Source organism: Lycorma delicatula, chromosome 4, assembly GCF_047948215.1.
Source record: "Lycorma delicatula isolate Av1 chromosome 4, ASM4794821v1, whole genome shotgun sequence".
Lineage (NCBI taxonomy): Eukaryota > Metazoa > Arthropoda > Insecta > Hemiptera > Fulgoridae > Lycorma > Lycorma delicatula.
Window position 1 is genome coordinate 196,532,354 of NC_134458.1, and position 18,723 is coordinate 196,551,076.

An 18,723-nucleotide genomic window follows, 5' to 3' on the forward strand; every position below is an offset into this window, starting at 1 on the left:
TGAACTATTTACAAGAAAGAGAGAGGCAATACTGAGAGTTGTGGAAAATTATATCCTTTAACTCCTTTAACACTTAATGTATATACAGAACACTTATAAAATGCTGTGCTTATCATTATATAAAGAAATATAAATGATCAATGATTATGTTTATAAAAGCAAAGAAGTTTGATATTTAATCTAAGATGAATATTATAAAAAAATCATTTCCTATTTATTTGAAGTCAATGTATTTTTAGAATCATACCACATTACTTTTTTTTATGGCAGGAGGCCAAATAGCTCATTTTTAAGTAGAACCTTGGATTCATTGATAAAAAACTGATAAAATTCAAATAAAAGTAAATAGAAACAATAAGACTGATAGTCTCACCTCTGTACACATTTGACAGATATTTTGGTTGATAAACATGAGATTCAAAATTTGACTCCTTACACAGACTAGGAATTTTTTCATACATCATCATTTATTAATTTCTCATAACATTAATAATTTATGTATTAAGCCTGTGATTTAGGCAGTGATTGTAAACTAAATAAAACACAAACTACCATTTCACATCATGAAAGAGTTGCAGAATTTAAATTTTGTTCACAAGACTATAATATTTCACCTACAAGAATTTAAAGAACCAGAAAGACTCAAGGTTGATCTTGACTGCCAATTACTGACTCCTGTCATTTGTCTTACTTTACTATAAAACTATACATTATACTTCTTTAAAATGTTATTATTTTTGGTTTATAAAATGGTTTCTTGGATTTTTTATACATTACATCCAATTAACATTTGCAGTTACTAACAGAAACATTACACTCTACCTCTAAAATTCTGATAAGTTTATCTTCATCATATTTCAGATGCCAACAAATAAACATAATTATTTCCTGTAAACAACTTTATCCTTTCTCATGCTATTAATTTTTCTCTCTAGAAGAAAGCAATGTTGTGATTTCTGTATAAACTTCATTTTAAAAAATAAATATGTAAAATTAAAAAAGCAATACCTTTCAAATTTAGAATAATTTTTAGTGCTGCCTTCAAAAGGTCAGCACCAAATAAAAAACCACCAACCCTTAATTTGGTATAGACTTCAAAAAGAGAAAATTTAAAAAAAAGAATTAAAATTATTTTTTTTTCAGCCACAGGTGTGTATAACACCTGTTTCAGCCTGTTTCAACTTTCAGCAGCTGTTGGGAAAAATGCTACAAATTCTGACAGAAAGGTTGCTGCTTAATAGCAGCAACCTTTCTGTCAGAAAGCAACCTTTCTGTCATTTTTTCCAAGGCCAGTAATTATACTGGCCTTGGAAAAAATGACGGATGCTGCCGAAAGAAAGATAGTGCTGCTGTCAGATTCGAAGGCAGCACTGCTTGCAATTGCCTCTAGTCAACCCCTGTCTACTTATGGAATCCTCGTGTGCTGAAAAAACATGGTCACCCTTAGTAAAACCATAATTGGGCTAGTGATGCAATGGATTCTGGCCCATTGTGGTATCTATAGAAATGAGCAAGTGGATCATCTTGCACAGGTGAATGCATGCCAACCACAGCTCATCCTGCCTATTTCATTGCGTAGTGTGAAACGAATGGTCTGCAGTGCTATCATGCAGAGAGCAAGAGCAGCAAATTTTAGAGATTGTGGTGATAAATGCTGGGCGTCAATGCTCGACCCAAAGAATGACTTCCACTAACTTTACCAAGAACGGAATCAGTGGCATGTTTTAGACTAGCCACTGGACACAATTATTTGCAACACCATCTAAACAGAATAGGAGTAGCTGAGACTTCACAGTGCATCCTACGCAATGAAGAAGAAATGACAGCTGATCATATATTTTTATATCCAGCAAATTTACCTATGGTAACTAACAAGAGCCATGTTACTATGGCGGCTATATATTGGGCTGTGAGGAATAAATTGTCAGAAATGCCTGCTCTGGCGTAGGAAAAATTTTTTTTTCCTTTTTAGTGATGTTATTTTTATTATCATTATTATTTGTTTAACTTTATTTAAATACATACATGATAAAAAACATTGCACTGCTTCCTACAAATGAGGAAAGAAATTATTTGTAAGAAATTAATGGCAAAAAACCTGTATCTTGATAAAAAAAAATGTTGAGAACAATATAAAGAGGCTACATAGAGCGTAAACTAAAACTTTTTACATTGAAGAAATACTTATTATTTTGTTTACTCTATTTTTAAAAATAATTTTTCTGTAAAAATACTTCAAATGTAAGAATTAGAACAGGCAACACTGTCATTGTCATTATGCAGCAAAAAAACAAAACTAAGCAAAGCCATATGATGAAAAGAAACTTTAAAAAACAGCTGCTTTTATTTTTTAACATAGCAATATAGTAAGACAGTAAAACTAACTGACAAAAATTAAATTTCTATGCCAGTGAACAAAGAAATTTAAAAAAATATATGTTTAGCATTTATAGATAAAAAGTCAAATGTTCATGAACTGAATAAAAATTTGTCAGTATTTACTGATCTGCTTGGTTGATACCATACAGGTATCTCACATAAACCTGGTTTCTTCATGGCTTTAAAATTCATTACATAATAAACTCTAAATTAAAATTAAAAATCATATATATGTTTATGCCATATTCAAATTCAAACAGATTAGCTGGTACCAGATGTAGTCCAGATGAATGAAATGTTAAATCTGAAAATATTTTAATACCCACATGGATCACAATAAATGTGACATGTAAAATATTGTAACTTATTAGGAATTATTTTTAATGTATGTATTAATAATAAATTCAAATGTTATTTAAAATAATGTCAATTTTGAAGAAAGTACACAAGCAGAATAGAAAACAGGCTTACAATTTATTTACTACACTACTCACAGTTCTTAAAACAAGGAGTGGGGGTTAGTTTAAAGTGCTACTGAGGCACAATACAAGAGTTTCACTTGTTATAAAAATTTGCATTTAACTGATGGATATCTATAATATAAGATTTTAAATTAGAGGTAGGTAAAAATGAAAAATCTTAATACAACATTTTGAAAAAAGAATAAATTCATTCCATTCTACTGTTAAGTACTTTATAGTACTGTATTGACTTGAAATTATAAAATCAGACCAGATTAAGAAAAGAACTGGGGTTCTAAAGCTTTGTAGAATATAGAACGTTTTTGTGAAGTATGTCTTCAATATAGAATAATCACAGGATCCTCAAATGAATAGGGTCTGGATAAACAAGATTACACAAGATAACATATGATTGTGTATGACGTAATTCCTAGTTCTAATAAAAACATTTACTTCAATTTAAAAAAAAAAATTAAAGAAAAATTTTGTATAAGTATGGCTTTTGGTAACCAATTCCTTAAATTTAGGAAATAATTTGCATTGTTTTGATTAATAATAATAATGACAAAATTAAATTTTGATTAACAGTATAAAAAGAGATAAGATTTAAACGATTTAACGATCTTCACTGGGATTAGTATTTCAATCAGTGAATTATTGATAGAAAATAATATAGCAAAATATTAATTTTATTGTATGTGATACCAAAACCAATTCTTTTTTATTATAATAAAATATAGAATCCTAAAAGATAGTTCCAAACAGATCTACTACATTAATGAATCGGGTAAACAAAACAATTTTCATTTTTATATCATATTTATGAATATCTTTTACTTTCCCAGTGAATACAGCTAGAATAGCTAGCTACATTAAAGGAGAAAGTATGGTGTTCATGTCAAAAATGATGTATTGGAAATTTTTGCAGATCTTTACATTTTAGGATCCATCTAGTTTTCTAGAACAAAAAAAAACATGAATGTATGTAGGTCACACTGCTTTTAGTCTTATATCTCAGGATTGACCAAACTGATTTTCTTCAAATTTACCTCAAATATTTCCATGTTAGATTTAGAGAAAGCTTTACTTAAGCAAATTTGTTAAGTTTTACCTATAAATATTTTAAGAAAAATGTTTTTTTTAAATTTATTCCCCACCTCTAAAAAAATACATATTCTGTTTTTTGGCTCTTAACTCTTAATTTTTATTAAGTAAAACAAATCTTTTATAATTTTCATCATTTATAAGGGCTATTTAAAATTAAACTTTGACATTATAATATATTCTGGACCCAAAATGAGAAAAATTTTTTTCATTACTTTCATAAAAGATGTAGTTTATTTTTCAATATTTTTAAACAATTCTCTTTTAAATTATTATTATTGTTTTTCATTAGGGATCACTTCTTTATAAATAATTTTTTCCCACAGAGTATGGAAACTCCTAAAGTCAAAAACCTTTTTAATTCAAAATTTGGGAATTTTGATGCTAAAATATTATTTTGGTAATCATGACTTGACCGGTATACCCAGGAAAGTCATGAAATACTTGCCAGCTTTTTTCAACACTTCCAAAATATTTTATTGATTTCACAATAAATAAAAGAATTAAACTATACACTTGATAAATATTCCTAGATATATATATATATATATATATATACAAAAATCTAGGGTATTTTTCTGATAACAGAAATTCACAGCTACTTCATAGTTGTCCTAGTCAAAGAACTACTTCAAACCATTACTACTAGATCCTGCAACCAGTTGAATCTGAAGTGAAGATACTAACCAATTAGTACCCAACAGCCAAAGTAGGTGTAACAATTACAACATAAAATACTACCTTTTAGTGGAAGTATAAAAAAGATTTGCTGAATCATGATTATTTTTCTGACATAAGTCTGAATTGTAAGATGCAATCAATCACCTTCAATTCAAACTAGTATACTGATGTCTTAAACAAACAAAAAACCATTGAATCCTAAATCATAGTAATAGATTTACCGCATTAATGAATTTGGTAAACAAAAAAATTTTCATTTTTATATCATATTTATATTTTTTCTTTTTGTTGATAGAAAAAACCAAAATGAAATGTAACAATATTGAACAACAGAATTATATTTAAATAAGCCACCAGAATATTATGTAGATATATTTTTAAATTCTTAAATTTAACAAATCTACCAGTAAATTATTAGTTTTTTCCAATATACATGTATTACTTAAAAAAAAATAATAAAGTGTTTAATTATTAATTTTCTTTTCAATTTCATTATAGAATGCAAAAAATAGAGACCAGATGTTGTTAGGCAGCTGTTGGCAAAATACCAAAATAAAGAATAAAATAGCAATTTGTCACTGAAGTTTATAAATCCATTACATAAGATTTATTTCTTAAAACAGCACTGAACATAAAATAAAATATGAAAGATAAAATGACCTTATGCATTGCTCTATTCTATTTTTAATATCTTTGTGCACAATGACAATAAATTCCTTCAAGCTTAAAGAAAAGAACCTTCAGGGAAAAAAGATCTACCATTTTGCATTTGGCTCTGACTGTAGAGGTTAAATAGGTATAAGAGTACATCATGTTGCAGCCAAAGGAATGCAAAGGGTTGACATGAATATCACTACATATCTACCTATTTTTTAATAGCCCATCAGTATACCTATGATAGAGGGCACACGCTTGCAGGTTCTCATCTTGCAAATAAACAACAAATGAGCCTGTACTTAGTCCTAAGGGCTCCATCAAGCTATGTGCTATCAGTTAAGCTTGACTGCACCCCACAATCACCAGCCTATTATTGAGTTTGTTTCACCCACTTTCTTTAGCTTTAAAAAAGTATAAAATGTGGTTGTGAAATACTGAAAATGAATTGAATGAAATCAATATTGGGTAAAATTAAGTACTTTTCTTATTTAAATTACTGACTACATTTTATTTACAAATGCTCTAGCTTATTTAAACCTACTTATTCAAGATTTTATTATCTTTCACAACAACAATTTAATATGGACCTATTATTAAAAAATTGAAACCTTTAAATAAAAAGTTATTTTTAGTACTACGCTGCTCAACTGATTTTGTATTTATTAATACCACATGTAATAAATACTAAGCTTCAGAAGACCACATTAATTTTCTACTTGTTTTCTTTTTATGATGCTTATAAAGCACCTGAGGTTTAAGGAACACCAGTTAGAATACTAGCCCTGAGAATAATGATGTTCACTACAGAACCAGTCCCTAAGGTGAAGGTGCTTTTAGATGGAAATACCATCATCTGCAAGGATGGTACACACAGGTTTTCAGCATATATTAAGCTTATTAAAGAAGATTGAGAGAAAAGACTTTGTTTCACCCTTTCCCAACTAAACCTGGCACGCACAGGTATTGGTTATTCATCTTAATGGCTATACTATTTTTAAGACTGAAATTGGACAGATTTCTGGTTGATACAACCATTATAGTTACGATTACCTAACAAAATAAAGTTTTACTGGATACATTTACTTTATTATTCTACAAACAACTTCACATTAATGTTTCACTGCAAAAAACATTTCATGTAGTTCTAGATTGTAAATTTTGAAGATAGAGTAAATAAATTGATAGTAAAAAAAAATAGAAAATTAGATATGAACACAAATAATTGTAGGTACCCTAAATACATCACCTAAATGCTTAAATAAATTCTTGTATTTAAAATCTTAAAGAACAATAAAAAAAATCAGTCATTTAAAACAAACTTATCAGTAGCAATTTAATTCATACAAAATATAATTTAAACTTCAATAAGAAAAATCAATCACTCATTTTTAAATTAAAAAAAAAAAAAATTACTCTTTCTTAAAAATCTGCACGGATTGCTGTATCTGGGTAAACCAGATATTTAACCAAGACATTATATAGTTGGATAATTCAGTCGTAAAAATAAAAAAAACATTCACAAACGTTACATAAAGTATCAGAATTAACTTTGTTACATCATAAAAGTGATTTTCAAATTGTAATCATTACCACCAACTTGAAGTTAAATGAAGCCTAGTAGCAAATCTTTTGACTTCTTGCAGGTAACTGAATATCAAAAAATTAGAAATGCCATGGTAATAAGAAAGTTAAGGTCACTGAAAACTATAAATTACCAATGGGATATTCTATTAGAGTAAAGAAAACATATTACAAACATATTACATATTACAAAAACATAAAACATAAAACATATTACATATGTCTATTTTTTACTTACTTTAAAGGTAAAATTTTATATTACTAATAATACCTATTTAGTACTTAAAGAAAATTGTAAAAAATTCAAAGTTATGCAAAATCAGTACTGAGTAATATTCTTCAGGTGTGTTTAAATAAATAACTAAAATTCAAGTAACTAAATACTTTTTAATATATTTAGAAAACAATGAAGTAAGTAAGCAACACAAATTATATAAACTGGAAGAAATGAAACATAGTGATGTGAACCAAGGACAGACAATTAAATGATACTTATTTCAGTATCACAGCTATTATTGTACAATTTAAAAAGCAATTCCCTCTAAAATATAAAATGTTAATCTCTTTATAAAAACTTTATATATATATATATAATTTACAGCTGAACATGTTTATGATAGATCAAGTAAATGAAATGAATTTATAAAAACGTTTTAACATAACTCTCTTGATATTATTCTCAGGGATCCATCTAAATGGTTTAAAAAAAATAGTAAACTTTAATACTGATCAATTTAAACACATCAATGTAATATTACAAAATTTTTTTCCCTTAATCAATGCGGAAGACAATAAAAAACACAAAAAATTATTTTACAATAAATAAAATATTTACTATGATCAAAGAGAAAAACCCCTTACAATCTCTTATGGCAGGATTGAGCGTTTTGTATGACAAATTATACATAGGGCTTCTTCATAAATACAAAATCATATTTTTGATTTTTTTTTTCAAATTGGCATTTATCTGGTATCATTCATAAAAACTAAGATGAAAAGTTTAGAACCTTTATTCTTGAAAATTCATTTATTTTCTTTTTCAATATTATTCAAAAGCTGTTAACTTTTAAATTTATAAACCTTTCAGTATTATTTTCTGTAATTTTATAATTTTTATTTTATTAAGATTTTCATCATTTGGACTACCTTTAATAAAACAGAAGAATCAACACATTTCTTTGGAACAGTTGTTCCAGTTACATTATGAATCACAAATATAAATAAAAGACTATCAAACAAACTTCCTAACTTCCTTCTGGAGTAAAAAAAAAAACTTTGGTATATAAAAAAAAAATAATGCCTTTCTTTTGTGTGTGATTTATTTTTTTAACAGAATACTTATTTCTGATTTTGCAAATCCCTATTTCTCTTTCCTGTAGATTTTTTAGTAGATAGTCACTCAAATCATTTTAGTAAACAAAAAAATACCATTTTTAATTGGAGTAGTAAATGTAAAACCATTTTAAAGGGTTTATAATTTTCAAACACCTCTTCTTTTGGGTCCTTATTGTAATATTTCAAAATATTTTTTATTATTGTAAACATTTGGACCAAAGGAAATGTTTCAATACTCTATTACATCAAGGAATTTTCATTCAGCTAGGGTAGTGTTTTAAATTATAATAAACATATATCTACATATCTACCCTCTATAGGTAAATTTATAAAGATTGTTGGTGATGGGAGAGTTGGAAAGATATTATCCATGAGATTCATTTCCGCTTATTAACAAGTTTTTTCAATTTATTAGTCAAATATTGAATGGAAAAGAAAATAAAGAAAACAGTTGGATGAAATGCAATCGCTTGCATATTTTAATCTTGGGGCGACATTTTATTTGCGTTTAAAAGTTTTTTATATGTTTTCATGCACGCATACAATAATAATAATAATAATAATGATCATTTAAACAAGTATTTCTACTTACCATTCTTTGTTTTTCAACTCTGCTAACAAGAGTAGCACTGGTAGGCGATGCTGGAAGAGAATTATGTCCATTTGTCTGCTGCTGCTGCTGTTGGTGCGCCTTCATTCCTTGTTCCATACCCTGTAATATCACAGATGCACCAAGAAACTTGTTGAGTAATGCCCTTGCTTCTTGATCTTCATTAGTGTCTCCGCTTTCGACAACTGGTAACAAAAAAATTGGATAACCAACATTAATAAAATTTATATTTCAATGGAATCAGAAATGCGATTTGAAAGAATAGTAAAATATCATTACATAAAATAAGTGTATGAATTATAACATAATATTAATGAAATATCAGCTATTTTTTTAAGGTGACAATAGGGTGGAATTCAGCTCAGACTAGATGAAAGTATAACATTGTCATAACATCGTTTAACCCTTTTTACTCGTGAAGTTTTAATATGACCCTCAGTCCAATTTGAGAATTTTGTGGATGATGTTATTGTTCTTACATGTTAAACAGCTTAACTTAAATTTAATTTAACGCACTGAAAAATCAAATGTAAATCAGAAAAAATCTCTATTCAATAAGCACCTTGACATTCAATAATTTTTTTTCATTTATGAGTGAACAATCAGATTGCTGTAAAAAAAAAGGTAAGAAAATGCCATACATTTTTGAAAGGTGTACATTCTTTATATAATAAAAATTCAAGATAAAAATGGTGAATTTTAAGAAAAACTAATGAACATACATTTAAAGCGATTTCAAGAGACACTATTATGTACAGTAGCTTAACTAACACAAAAATAATTATTCAGTATAAAAAATTCTCTTACAAGTCAGAAGTTTTTATCTGATTAAGTTCTGTACTCTCAGTTAATTCCTCTTTCTTTTAATAGACCTTTAGATGAAAAGTGTAATGAATCTATCCATAACAAGCTAGGTTATGATTTTTTTTATTATATCTTCTCTTCTTTGAGTTGTTTAAACCTCAATTATTTACAGTACTTAAGAATTTATATCAACACAAATTACAAAAAAAAAGCTAAAATTCATTAATTATTAAAATAATTAGGAAATAAGTGGTGTAAAAGCTAGGACTTACACCACAAATAATTCACAAATAATTTAAAAAGTTAAATGATTGAAGGAGCCTATTTATATAAAAAAAATTCTTCATATTGAAGGTCATAGTATAACTATAAAAAAAACATAGCAGGTGTAAAAGCAGTTCTTTGTAGGGTGAATGACCAAGAGTTAGGCTATTATTGGAGGTGCAGTAAGGTACAAAAATAAAGAAACTCTATATTCAACAATGAAAAACACAAGATGTATGTCAGTAGTTTCAATTATAGAAACCCTTTTAACCTATCCAGCTACTATAATCAAGACATCTCATTTCCGGCTAGCCATTTTTAACTTGTATTCATAAATAACTTGTTTTCAAACTTCTTGAAACTATAAGGTGTTTGTAACATAACTCCTTTATATTACTTATAAGCCTTTACCTGATTTATTGAGAAGTGTTATAGTGCTTTGATTAAGTATTCAGTATGATTAATTTTATATTTGTCTACACAAATTGTATTAACCTAAACCAGCATGGCTTGTTTACAAAGATATCTTACCGTAACAACCAATATAACAATGTTTTTTTTCATACGTAGTTCTTTTGTAGTTTCCTTTCCTAAAGTGCTATTATAATTTTACAATTAATAGTGCAAAATATTTTTGGTTTTAAAGTTTTTAAAATTAAAGTTTTCAAAGTGATCTCACAGAAACCATTAATCAAAAGAAAAGCCTGACTAAAAAATAACGGTCTAAATTTTTTAACTTTTTGAAGCTGATATCAAACTCCACCAATCTTCATGACAGTGATAGCATCTCTGTCTTCATCTGGACCTAGGTTCAAATTCCAGTCGAGCTTGCCATTTCCCATCTGCTAATAATGCATTTCCAATTATAAAAAAAATCTGATGTCAACACCATATGACTTCCTTGTACGCCTATTAAATTATATACACACATTTTTTTTTTTAAATGAAAAGAACATAAAATTTTATTTCATTAATAACTTCTGATATTTTTATTATTTTTTATTATTATTATTGAATTATATTTATTGTAACAATTTTTTTTTACAATCAGAGGTTAATAATTTATTAACAAATCAATATATTTAAATTAAAAAAAAGTTAAAAAAAGGAAAAAAGTCGGATTTAAACCGATATCCCTTCCCCTTGTAAGATCCAAATATTTAATTAATTAAAATTTTATTTGGCTATAACTCTGAACCAATGAAAATAAGTACCACTTATGATATATCATTGAAAATTTCTCAATTATTGCAATTAAGAAAAAGTCCAAAATAGAAAAAAAAATTGAATTTTGATCAAAATAAGCCAAGAAATGTACAGCAACAACATTCAGTAATTGATACTTCCATGAGCTAATGTTCCTCGAAAACTTTTTTAACTCTAATTTTTTATAGCAGCTTCTCTGATTTTCATGAGAAAACACTCATTGTGAATTGAAATAGATATGTAACAACGCTATAAAAATCCAGTATTAAGCAGTGATGAATACAAAAAACAATTTAAATACACTCATATCATTAGAGTAGATAATGTAGTTTTTAATTTTTAAAATCAGCACTTAAGTTATCTGAAAAAGTTTATAACAGGATCACTAAAATTCCTCTTAAAAAAAATAAATTGAACCATCAAAATCAATTCATTTGGTACAGAGTAATTTTTTAATATAAATTAAAAATAATACAAACTGGTAAAATTAAAGATCTTTCCCTTTTTGGTAAAAAATTTAAAATAAAAATTCATTACTGAAATAATATGTATTTTACCAAAGTAAAAAAATAAAGGGAAATTTTGATTTCCCTACCAATCACATGTATGGCAGTAATGATTGTTCTGCTATAACCACTGATCTCTATATAACTGGATAGGGGATCCCTACGGCGTAAAATACAATGAAGTGTTCAGTATTGAAGCATACTCCAGCGCCACTGAATGGGATGCTGCGAACTAAATAAAACCATTGTACTCATGCGTGACTATAATCGTGACAGTAGGGATGCTTATTTTACTCAAGTCAGATAACCAAAAGAACGGTCATTTTCGCAGCACAAGCAGAAATTTACGGACAGATGTAGAAAATTGCAGGATTTTTTAAAGGAATTAAATAGCTAATATTTATACCGAGCTAAAAGAAAATATATGAACAATTTTCTAAGTCAATTTTATATTTAAAATAAATTTAAATATAATAAATGATCAAACAAAATAAGTATAATTTTTTGTCGTTAATCTTAAATTAATCAACTGACAAAATATTTTGTCAGGTGATGAATCTGACAAAATTTAAGATATTTAACCACGTGTTTTTTGACAACCAATTAATTACTATGCAGTTGATATCAATTTTAACTGAATTGGACAATAATTTTACGACTGCTGTACATATTCAATCAATTTTTTTTTATTATTTATGAATAACAACTTATTATGAATTCACAATAATTACGCAAGTTTTGCAATCCTTACATTGTCAAAACTTACGTTGCACTTAGATGCATTGTTCAGTTTCGTACCTTTTGTTTTACAAAAAACACACTTCCGCATGATTTTTACTCACAAATTTATTTTAAATTTACATGTATTCACAATCAGTTGTTTTTTAATACAATAAAAATAGGTCACTTTATTCAAAATACAAAATCAGAATACTTCTACTGCATCGGTTTAAATTTAAAACGTGGTTTTATTCCTAATCTTAAACTTACCTCTGCACATGCAAAGTTTCATTTTATTTAGTTCTACCACTCATTTAGTGGCGCTAGTTTATGCTTTAAATTTTACCAATTCCACTACATGAAATCCCCTATTCAGTAATATAGAGATCAGTGGCTATAACTCACAACCTATATCAGCTGTTCATTGAAAGAGTTGTTTATTGTTAGCTATTTGTGATTGTGTTTAAAAGTCTATGAGTGCCCCTTTGTTTGATTGCACCAAGAACGAAATGTGAGCAGTGAATCATTTCCACAGTTCAGAAGGAGTGAAACCAGCAAAGATTATTTGTCGAATGCAGCAGCAATATGGAGGAGATACTTGTTTGTGTGGAAGCAAGATCTACAAATGGATTGATCGCTTTAAAAATGGTAGGACTTTTCTCTGTGATGAACAGCGGCAAGGTAGGCCATCCACTTCAAAGACTAACGACAATGTTGAAGCGGTTAAACAAATCCACGGTAATCGACGAATTACAGTTGATGACATTGCATGTGAGTTGAATATAAGCCATGGCTCAGCATTTTCAATCATCCTTTAAAAACTTTAAAAAGGTCTGTGCTCGCTGGGTTCCACATCAATGACCAGCATCTACAAAGAGAATCATTTATGAAGATAAAGGAGACTCATTTCTTAATCGAATAATAATCGCTGATGAGACATGGGTCCATCGCTCTGAACCTTAGAGTAAGCGACAAAGTTTAGTGTGGCAACATCCTTCATCTCTCACAACAAAAAAGTTCAAAACTCAGATGTCTGCAGGAAAGGTGTAGATGACGATATTCTGGGATATAGAAGGTTCACTTTTGGTTTCCATCACACCTAAAGGTCAATCAGTAAACAGTGACAACTACTGTGAGCTACTACGTTTACTGAAGCAAAAAATCAGATCCAAAAGATGTGGTAAACTTTCTAAAGGTGTGATTTTGTTTCACTATAATGCTCGACCTCATACAGCCAAAAAGCATTCATTTGCCTTCAAGATCTCAGTTTTGAGCTGCTGGACCATCCTCCATACAGTCCGGACTTGGCTCCAAGCGATTTTCATCATTTTGGCACATTAAAAGAAGAGTTGCGAGGGAATCATTGTCGATCTGTTGAAGAGGCCCTAGAAGCGGTGAAAAAGTTTCTGCACACCAGACCGAAAACTATCTTCCAGGAAGGAATTCAAAAGCTCATTAAAAGATGGACTAAGTGGATAGAAGTAGGAGGAGATTATGTTGAAAAATAATGTATGTATCATTTATGTAAGTACAAATAAATACATTGCTTTTTTTTTTTAATTTCACTTTACTTTTTAACTTACCCTCGTAATATTAATTTCAATTCTTCAAAAATTATTTATCTGCTAAAGCACTTTTATACAGAAGTGACAAGAGTTATGGATTTTTAAAGAAAAATCAGCATTTTGTATCTGATACAAGTGTTAATCATCAACTTTAACTATGACTACTGTTACACTTCAGAGATTATAAGAAATAACAATTTTTTCTTGTAAGATTAACAAATAGTTTAGATGCTATTACCAATTCAGTATAGAAAATGATGGTAAAGACGCAGATTTCATCAATTTACATGCTGTGTGTTTTAATGTATTTAAATATAAATTTCTATAATTAATTATGTGCATTTAAAAACTTATAGAACAGAAAATATTTTTTTTTTTATTTTATAAGGAAAGAAGAAAAAGCTTACCAAGATCAGCATTTCGCATTCGAGTCAAAATATCTTGAACACCAGAAACTTTTGTAGTATTATCTAAGAATGAAGATTTATCAGTAGAGACATTGGAAGTTGTTGATGCTTGTGAAATTCTCGTTGATGAGACAGACTCTTCATTAGAAGTGACTGACTTATCTTGTTTTTCTATTTGTCGACCGGAAGGTGATAACTGACTTGGCTGTTTTTGTTTGGAACTATCTGACGTAGCTGAAGAATGATGTTTTAAGGATGAAGACACTAAAAAAAAAAAATGTAGAAATTAGTGATATCCAAAAATATTACAATGAATGAAATTGTTAACCGTACGGTAAGAGTCTCGCAAATATCATTTCTTCTGCGAAGAAAACAAAAATTTCTGTAATATAAATTAAACTGTTTTTAACAAAATGATACCGATATCAAAAAAGGTAATACACTACATTTCTATTAACAAAATCTGTATTCATTTAGAATTTTGTTTAATAAAAAATACATGTTAAATATCTGTAATAGACAATAGATATACACTAATAGATAATAAACAATGTTTAAGCGTTCCATATATAATAAGCAAGAGAAAAATTTGTTACAAAACTCTTACCGGCCTGATTTCATTTATGTGCAGTACATATCACATTTACAGAAATAATACAATTCTTATGATTATTCGTTGTTCAATACCTTCATGAAGCGAAGATCCGTGATGTAATCTTGCACTTATTACTTTTTAAGTGTAACCCTTGATTTTTATCGTATCCGTGGCACACTTTTTATATTATTATTAAATGAACTTTTTCTTATTTCTCCATCAGTTAGTTCAAATAATTGTAATTGTAGAATAAAAATTTTACCAATCGAGTTTATTTCTGTTTTATGTAACAAATCTTTGTTGCCACATTTGCAACACTTTCCTATTCGTGTTTTTTGTGTTTTATTTAGCAGCTATAATCTTCTGTATACTTTACTTTTTCTGTAATTTTACTTTTGTTTTAATGAGGTGATGAGAATTAAAAAAATAGTTTCATCTTCACTACTTTTATTTCCATGTGAACATTTACTATTAAAACAAGCTGTAGTATAGTTTCTTTTAAATTTTATTATTTCATGTACATTATCAAGTTTTTGTACAAGATCATTCGTAAATTCAAAGGCGCTATTAAGTACTGCTACCTAGCGACGCGATTCGTAAACCCACTTTTTGAGGAAAAGTAACATAATCGAGTCCCGCGGTTCATCAAATGGAAGAAAAAAGTTGTCAAAAAAATTCCAGGTATTTTTTGAAAGTATTATTATTATTACAAATCCAATTGAACTGAAATATAATGTTTTCATGCTTATTTTTTAATTTTTTCTTTTTCATTTCTTTTTTAGGTTAGATGACGTTTAGAATTGTAAACGTAGTCGTTGACTTCGCCGTGCCGTCCAGTTCTGCGGACTCTTACCGGCAAACTTATAACGAACTTCTTGATAATTTACTGAATCTAATATGACTTTTTTCTTATTATACATGTATTTAAAAAATATATATATATATTCTACTTTTCAGATTACAGATTCATACTCTGTGAAACACGAATATTTTTTTCAACTGAAACAAAAAATTAATAAATAAGGATCTGCATCAGAATTGTAGTTACAGTTACATCTTTCATGAAGTGGTCTTTTGTGAAAGGATATCTAATCACTGTATCGTTAAAACATGATATGTACAAAAGCTGTCTCGTTTCTAAGCCAATTGTGCTCAATGTGATAACCATAAAGGTCCTCCTGAAGATAAAAACACTTTTTTTCATAGTTGATTGGGGAAACATTAATTAGAATAAAAATTCGTTTTATTTGGATTCGACTTTTTAATGAGAAATTCAGTCATTTAACAACATTATGCAACAAAGAAAATTCAAGATACGCAAAAATAAAATTAGACTCTTACATTTTAAAAATTATTAGTAACTAAAATTACAAAAGAGATTTATTATTATGTAAAATAGAATGACTTGAAAATGAAAATTGAGTAATCTTGCTACACCTAACTGTTGGTGTGCAGAACAGTGTCTTAAACATTCTTTAATGAAAAAATCACAGCATTTCTTCAATTCTTCAAAATATTTTGGCATGTCCATGATGGAACAACTTTTATTTTTGCCATTATATTATAGCATAATAAATATCATTCAACAATATTATTTTATTTCCTTCATTATAATTGTGAACAAAAGTTCAGTTACTCGAGATTCTGTGACTAACACTTTACTCCACAATACTCACACACACACCAAAACATTTTGCTGAAAAAAAATTATTAACAAACAATATAAAATATAGATATGGTTATTTAATCTCTCACAGCAAGCTCTACAAATATCCTGGAAAGAATTACGTGAATTATACTTTCCCACAACTTTGGCACATTAATTTTACAAAATGATATTTAGTGAAAAGATGTATAACTCCTGATAAAAATAATCAATTACAGAAATAGTGAAGAGTACAGTATACTTTGCATACAATTTATTTCATAGCCATACTGTAAACCCATGATTCATCAACGGAGATAGCACTGTGAAGAGTTATTCGATGATTGTAAAGATTTCTTGGCAAATTTCCACCCTTATTCCTTTTTGGTTAGATTGTTTGGCAACATTTTATTAAATACAATTCTCAAGTTTAAATCTTTAATTAAAATCGCCCTTACTTTCTCTTTTATTTAAAACTAATCAAAAATAATATTTATTTTGGCATTACTACATAAGAAGCCAGAAAAAGTATACAAAAAGTATTATTCACGTATTTAATATTGTAATAAATGTTTAAATCAATAAATAAAATTTTTTTCCAAAATTTTAAATCTCATTTTGATAACCATCTACCTACCCTGAAAACTAAACTTTCTTTCATTTTAGAGGCATCTTGCAATGTCATAAATGAAAAAAATACTTTTAAAACTCTGTAATTAATTGTACTTTCTCTAATTGTGAATTAAGAAGTAATAATAAAACAACATAAATATCCATATAGATGTATAAAACAATGTTCTGAAATGCAAGATTACACAAAGATACTGCACACCTAACTTGTAATTTAAATTTATAAAAATTGTTTCTCAATCCCCTCTGTAAGAAAAATAACTATAAAAATTCTGAATAACCAGTTGTACTTCTATTAATTGTAGCTGAACTAATTACAAATCTCATTTATGTAAGTAAATAATTCTATACTTGCAATTGAACTACAATATTGCCCTGAATTGATCTTGTGTAAGTTGATAGTGCTCAGAAATAACTGAATTATTTTAGAGCAACACAATTATTTATGCTTAGCATGATCAGTCTTAAAATAAAGGATCTTTTCTTCTCAAGTTGAGAATTAAATGCTTGGAAACATTTAAAAATTATACATTAATGCATATTATGATAAATACATTAACATATCATTAATATTTTTAAAACCATGAATAAATTAAAAAGATATATATCGTATGTATATATATTATCATACTTTGATGGCAATAGTGATAATAATTTATTATTACTGGAGTATACAGCATTTGAAATGGATACAATGTCTTCAGAATTTGTAGTAATTCTGTAATTCTATAATATTAATATTTTCTTGCTTGCGCATATCTTATTTTCATCAACAATCATCATAATTGAGATATACATGTACTAGTGGTTAATTTGTGTCCTGGACAAGACAGTAAGCTAACCTGATCTACTGTGAGGGTAAATCACTTCCCACCTCATTTTTTGATTACCCGTTCGTTACTGGTTCTATGAGTGCAGGCCTGATCCTACTTAATTTACCAGGTCATGACTTGAAAAACTAGAGTGCCCTTGGTATCTGGAAGAAGGACTGCCCAAGGAACAACTTGAATACTCTGTTTTCTGCCTAGTAGCTGCATAACAAGCCTAATGGCCAAATATCTCTCTAATAATACAGCTCACTATAAGTAGGTTCAATTATACTCACAAAATTGTTATGAAAAAAATAATTGAGCAAATGTTGCAGCAAGGGCATTATTAATGCCTCAAGGAAAATGTTTACAAAATGAAAACAATTAATTTAATGATGGGCAGTCATTTGAATATTATCACTGATACCTAATAGCAATAGGTTTTACAAAACAATAATTATAATTAAATAATTAGTATATGAATTTTACTTAATCAAAAATGAATATGTAAGGTCAGGTATTTTTATTGAAGTACAGTTATCTGAATTGTGAACAGTGCTCTTTTGAATCTGATTACTTTAGAATAACCGCATTTATTTAAATCTAGATAAATGTAACCATATTTTTATAGCAAAAAATAAAAAAATGAATATTTACTTTACATTAATATCATTTTACATTTTGTAAAATAAATTTACAAAATCATTTTTTAAATGATGCATGTGAGTATGGTATGATTATTTATAGGAAGAATAAAATTTTAA

At 27.9% G+C, this 18,723-nt stretch overlaps 1 protein-coding gene across 13 annotated transcripts in view; it reads right to left on the reverse strand.

Moving 5' to 3' along the window:
- The window catches only part of LOC142324190 (uncharacterized), a 444,097-nt gene that overhangs the window by 92,096 nt on the left and 333,278 nt on the right, over positions 1-18,723 (reverse strand). For all 13 annotated transcript variants that reach the window (XM_075364941.1, XM_075364940.1, XM_075364943.1 and 10 more), the window contains 2 exons: positions 14,281-14,544; positions 8,791-8,993 (listed from right to left, as the gene is read on the reverse strand). In XM_075364941.1, the coding sequence (XP_075221056.1) occupies positions 8,791-8,993; positions 14,281-14,544 (467 nt within the window). The remainder of the gene's footprint in view (positions 1-8,790; positions 8,994-14,280; positions 14,545-18,723) is intronic.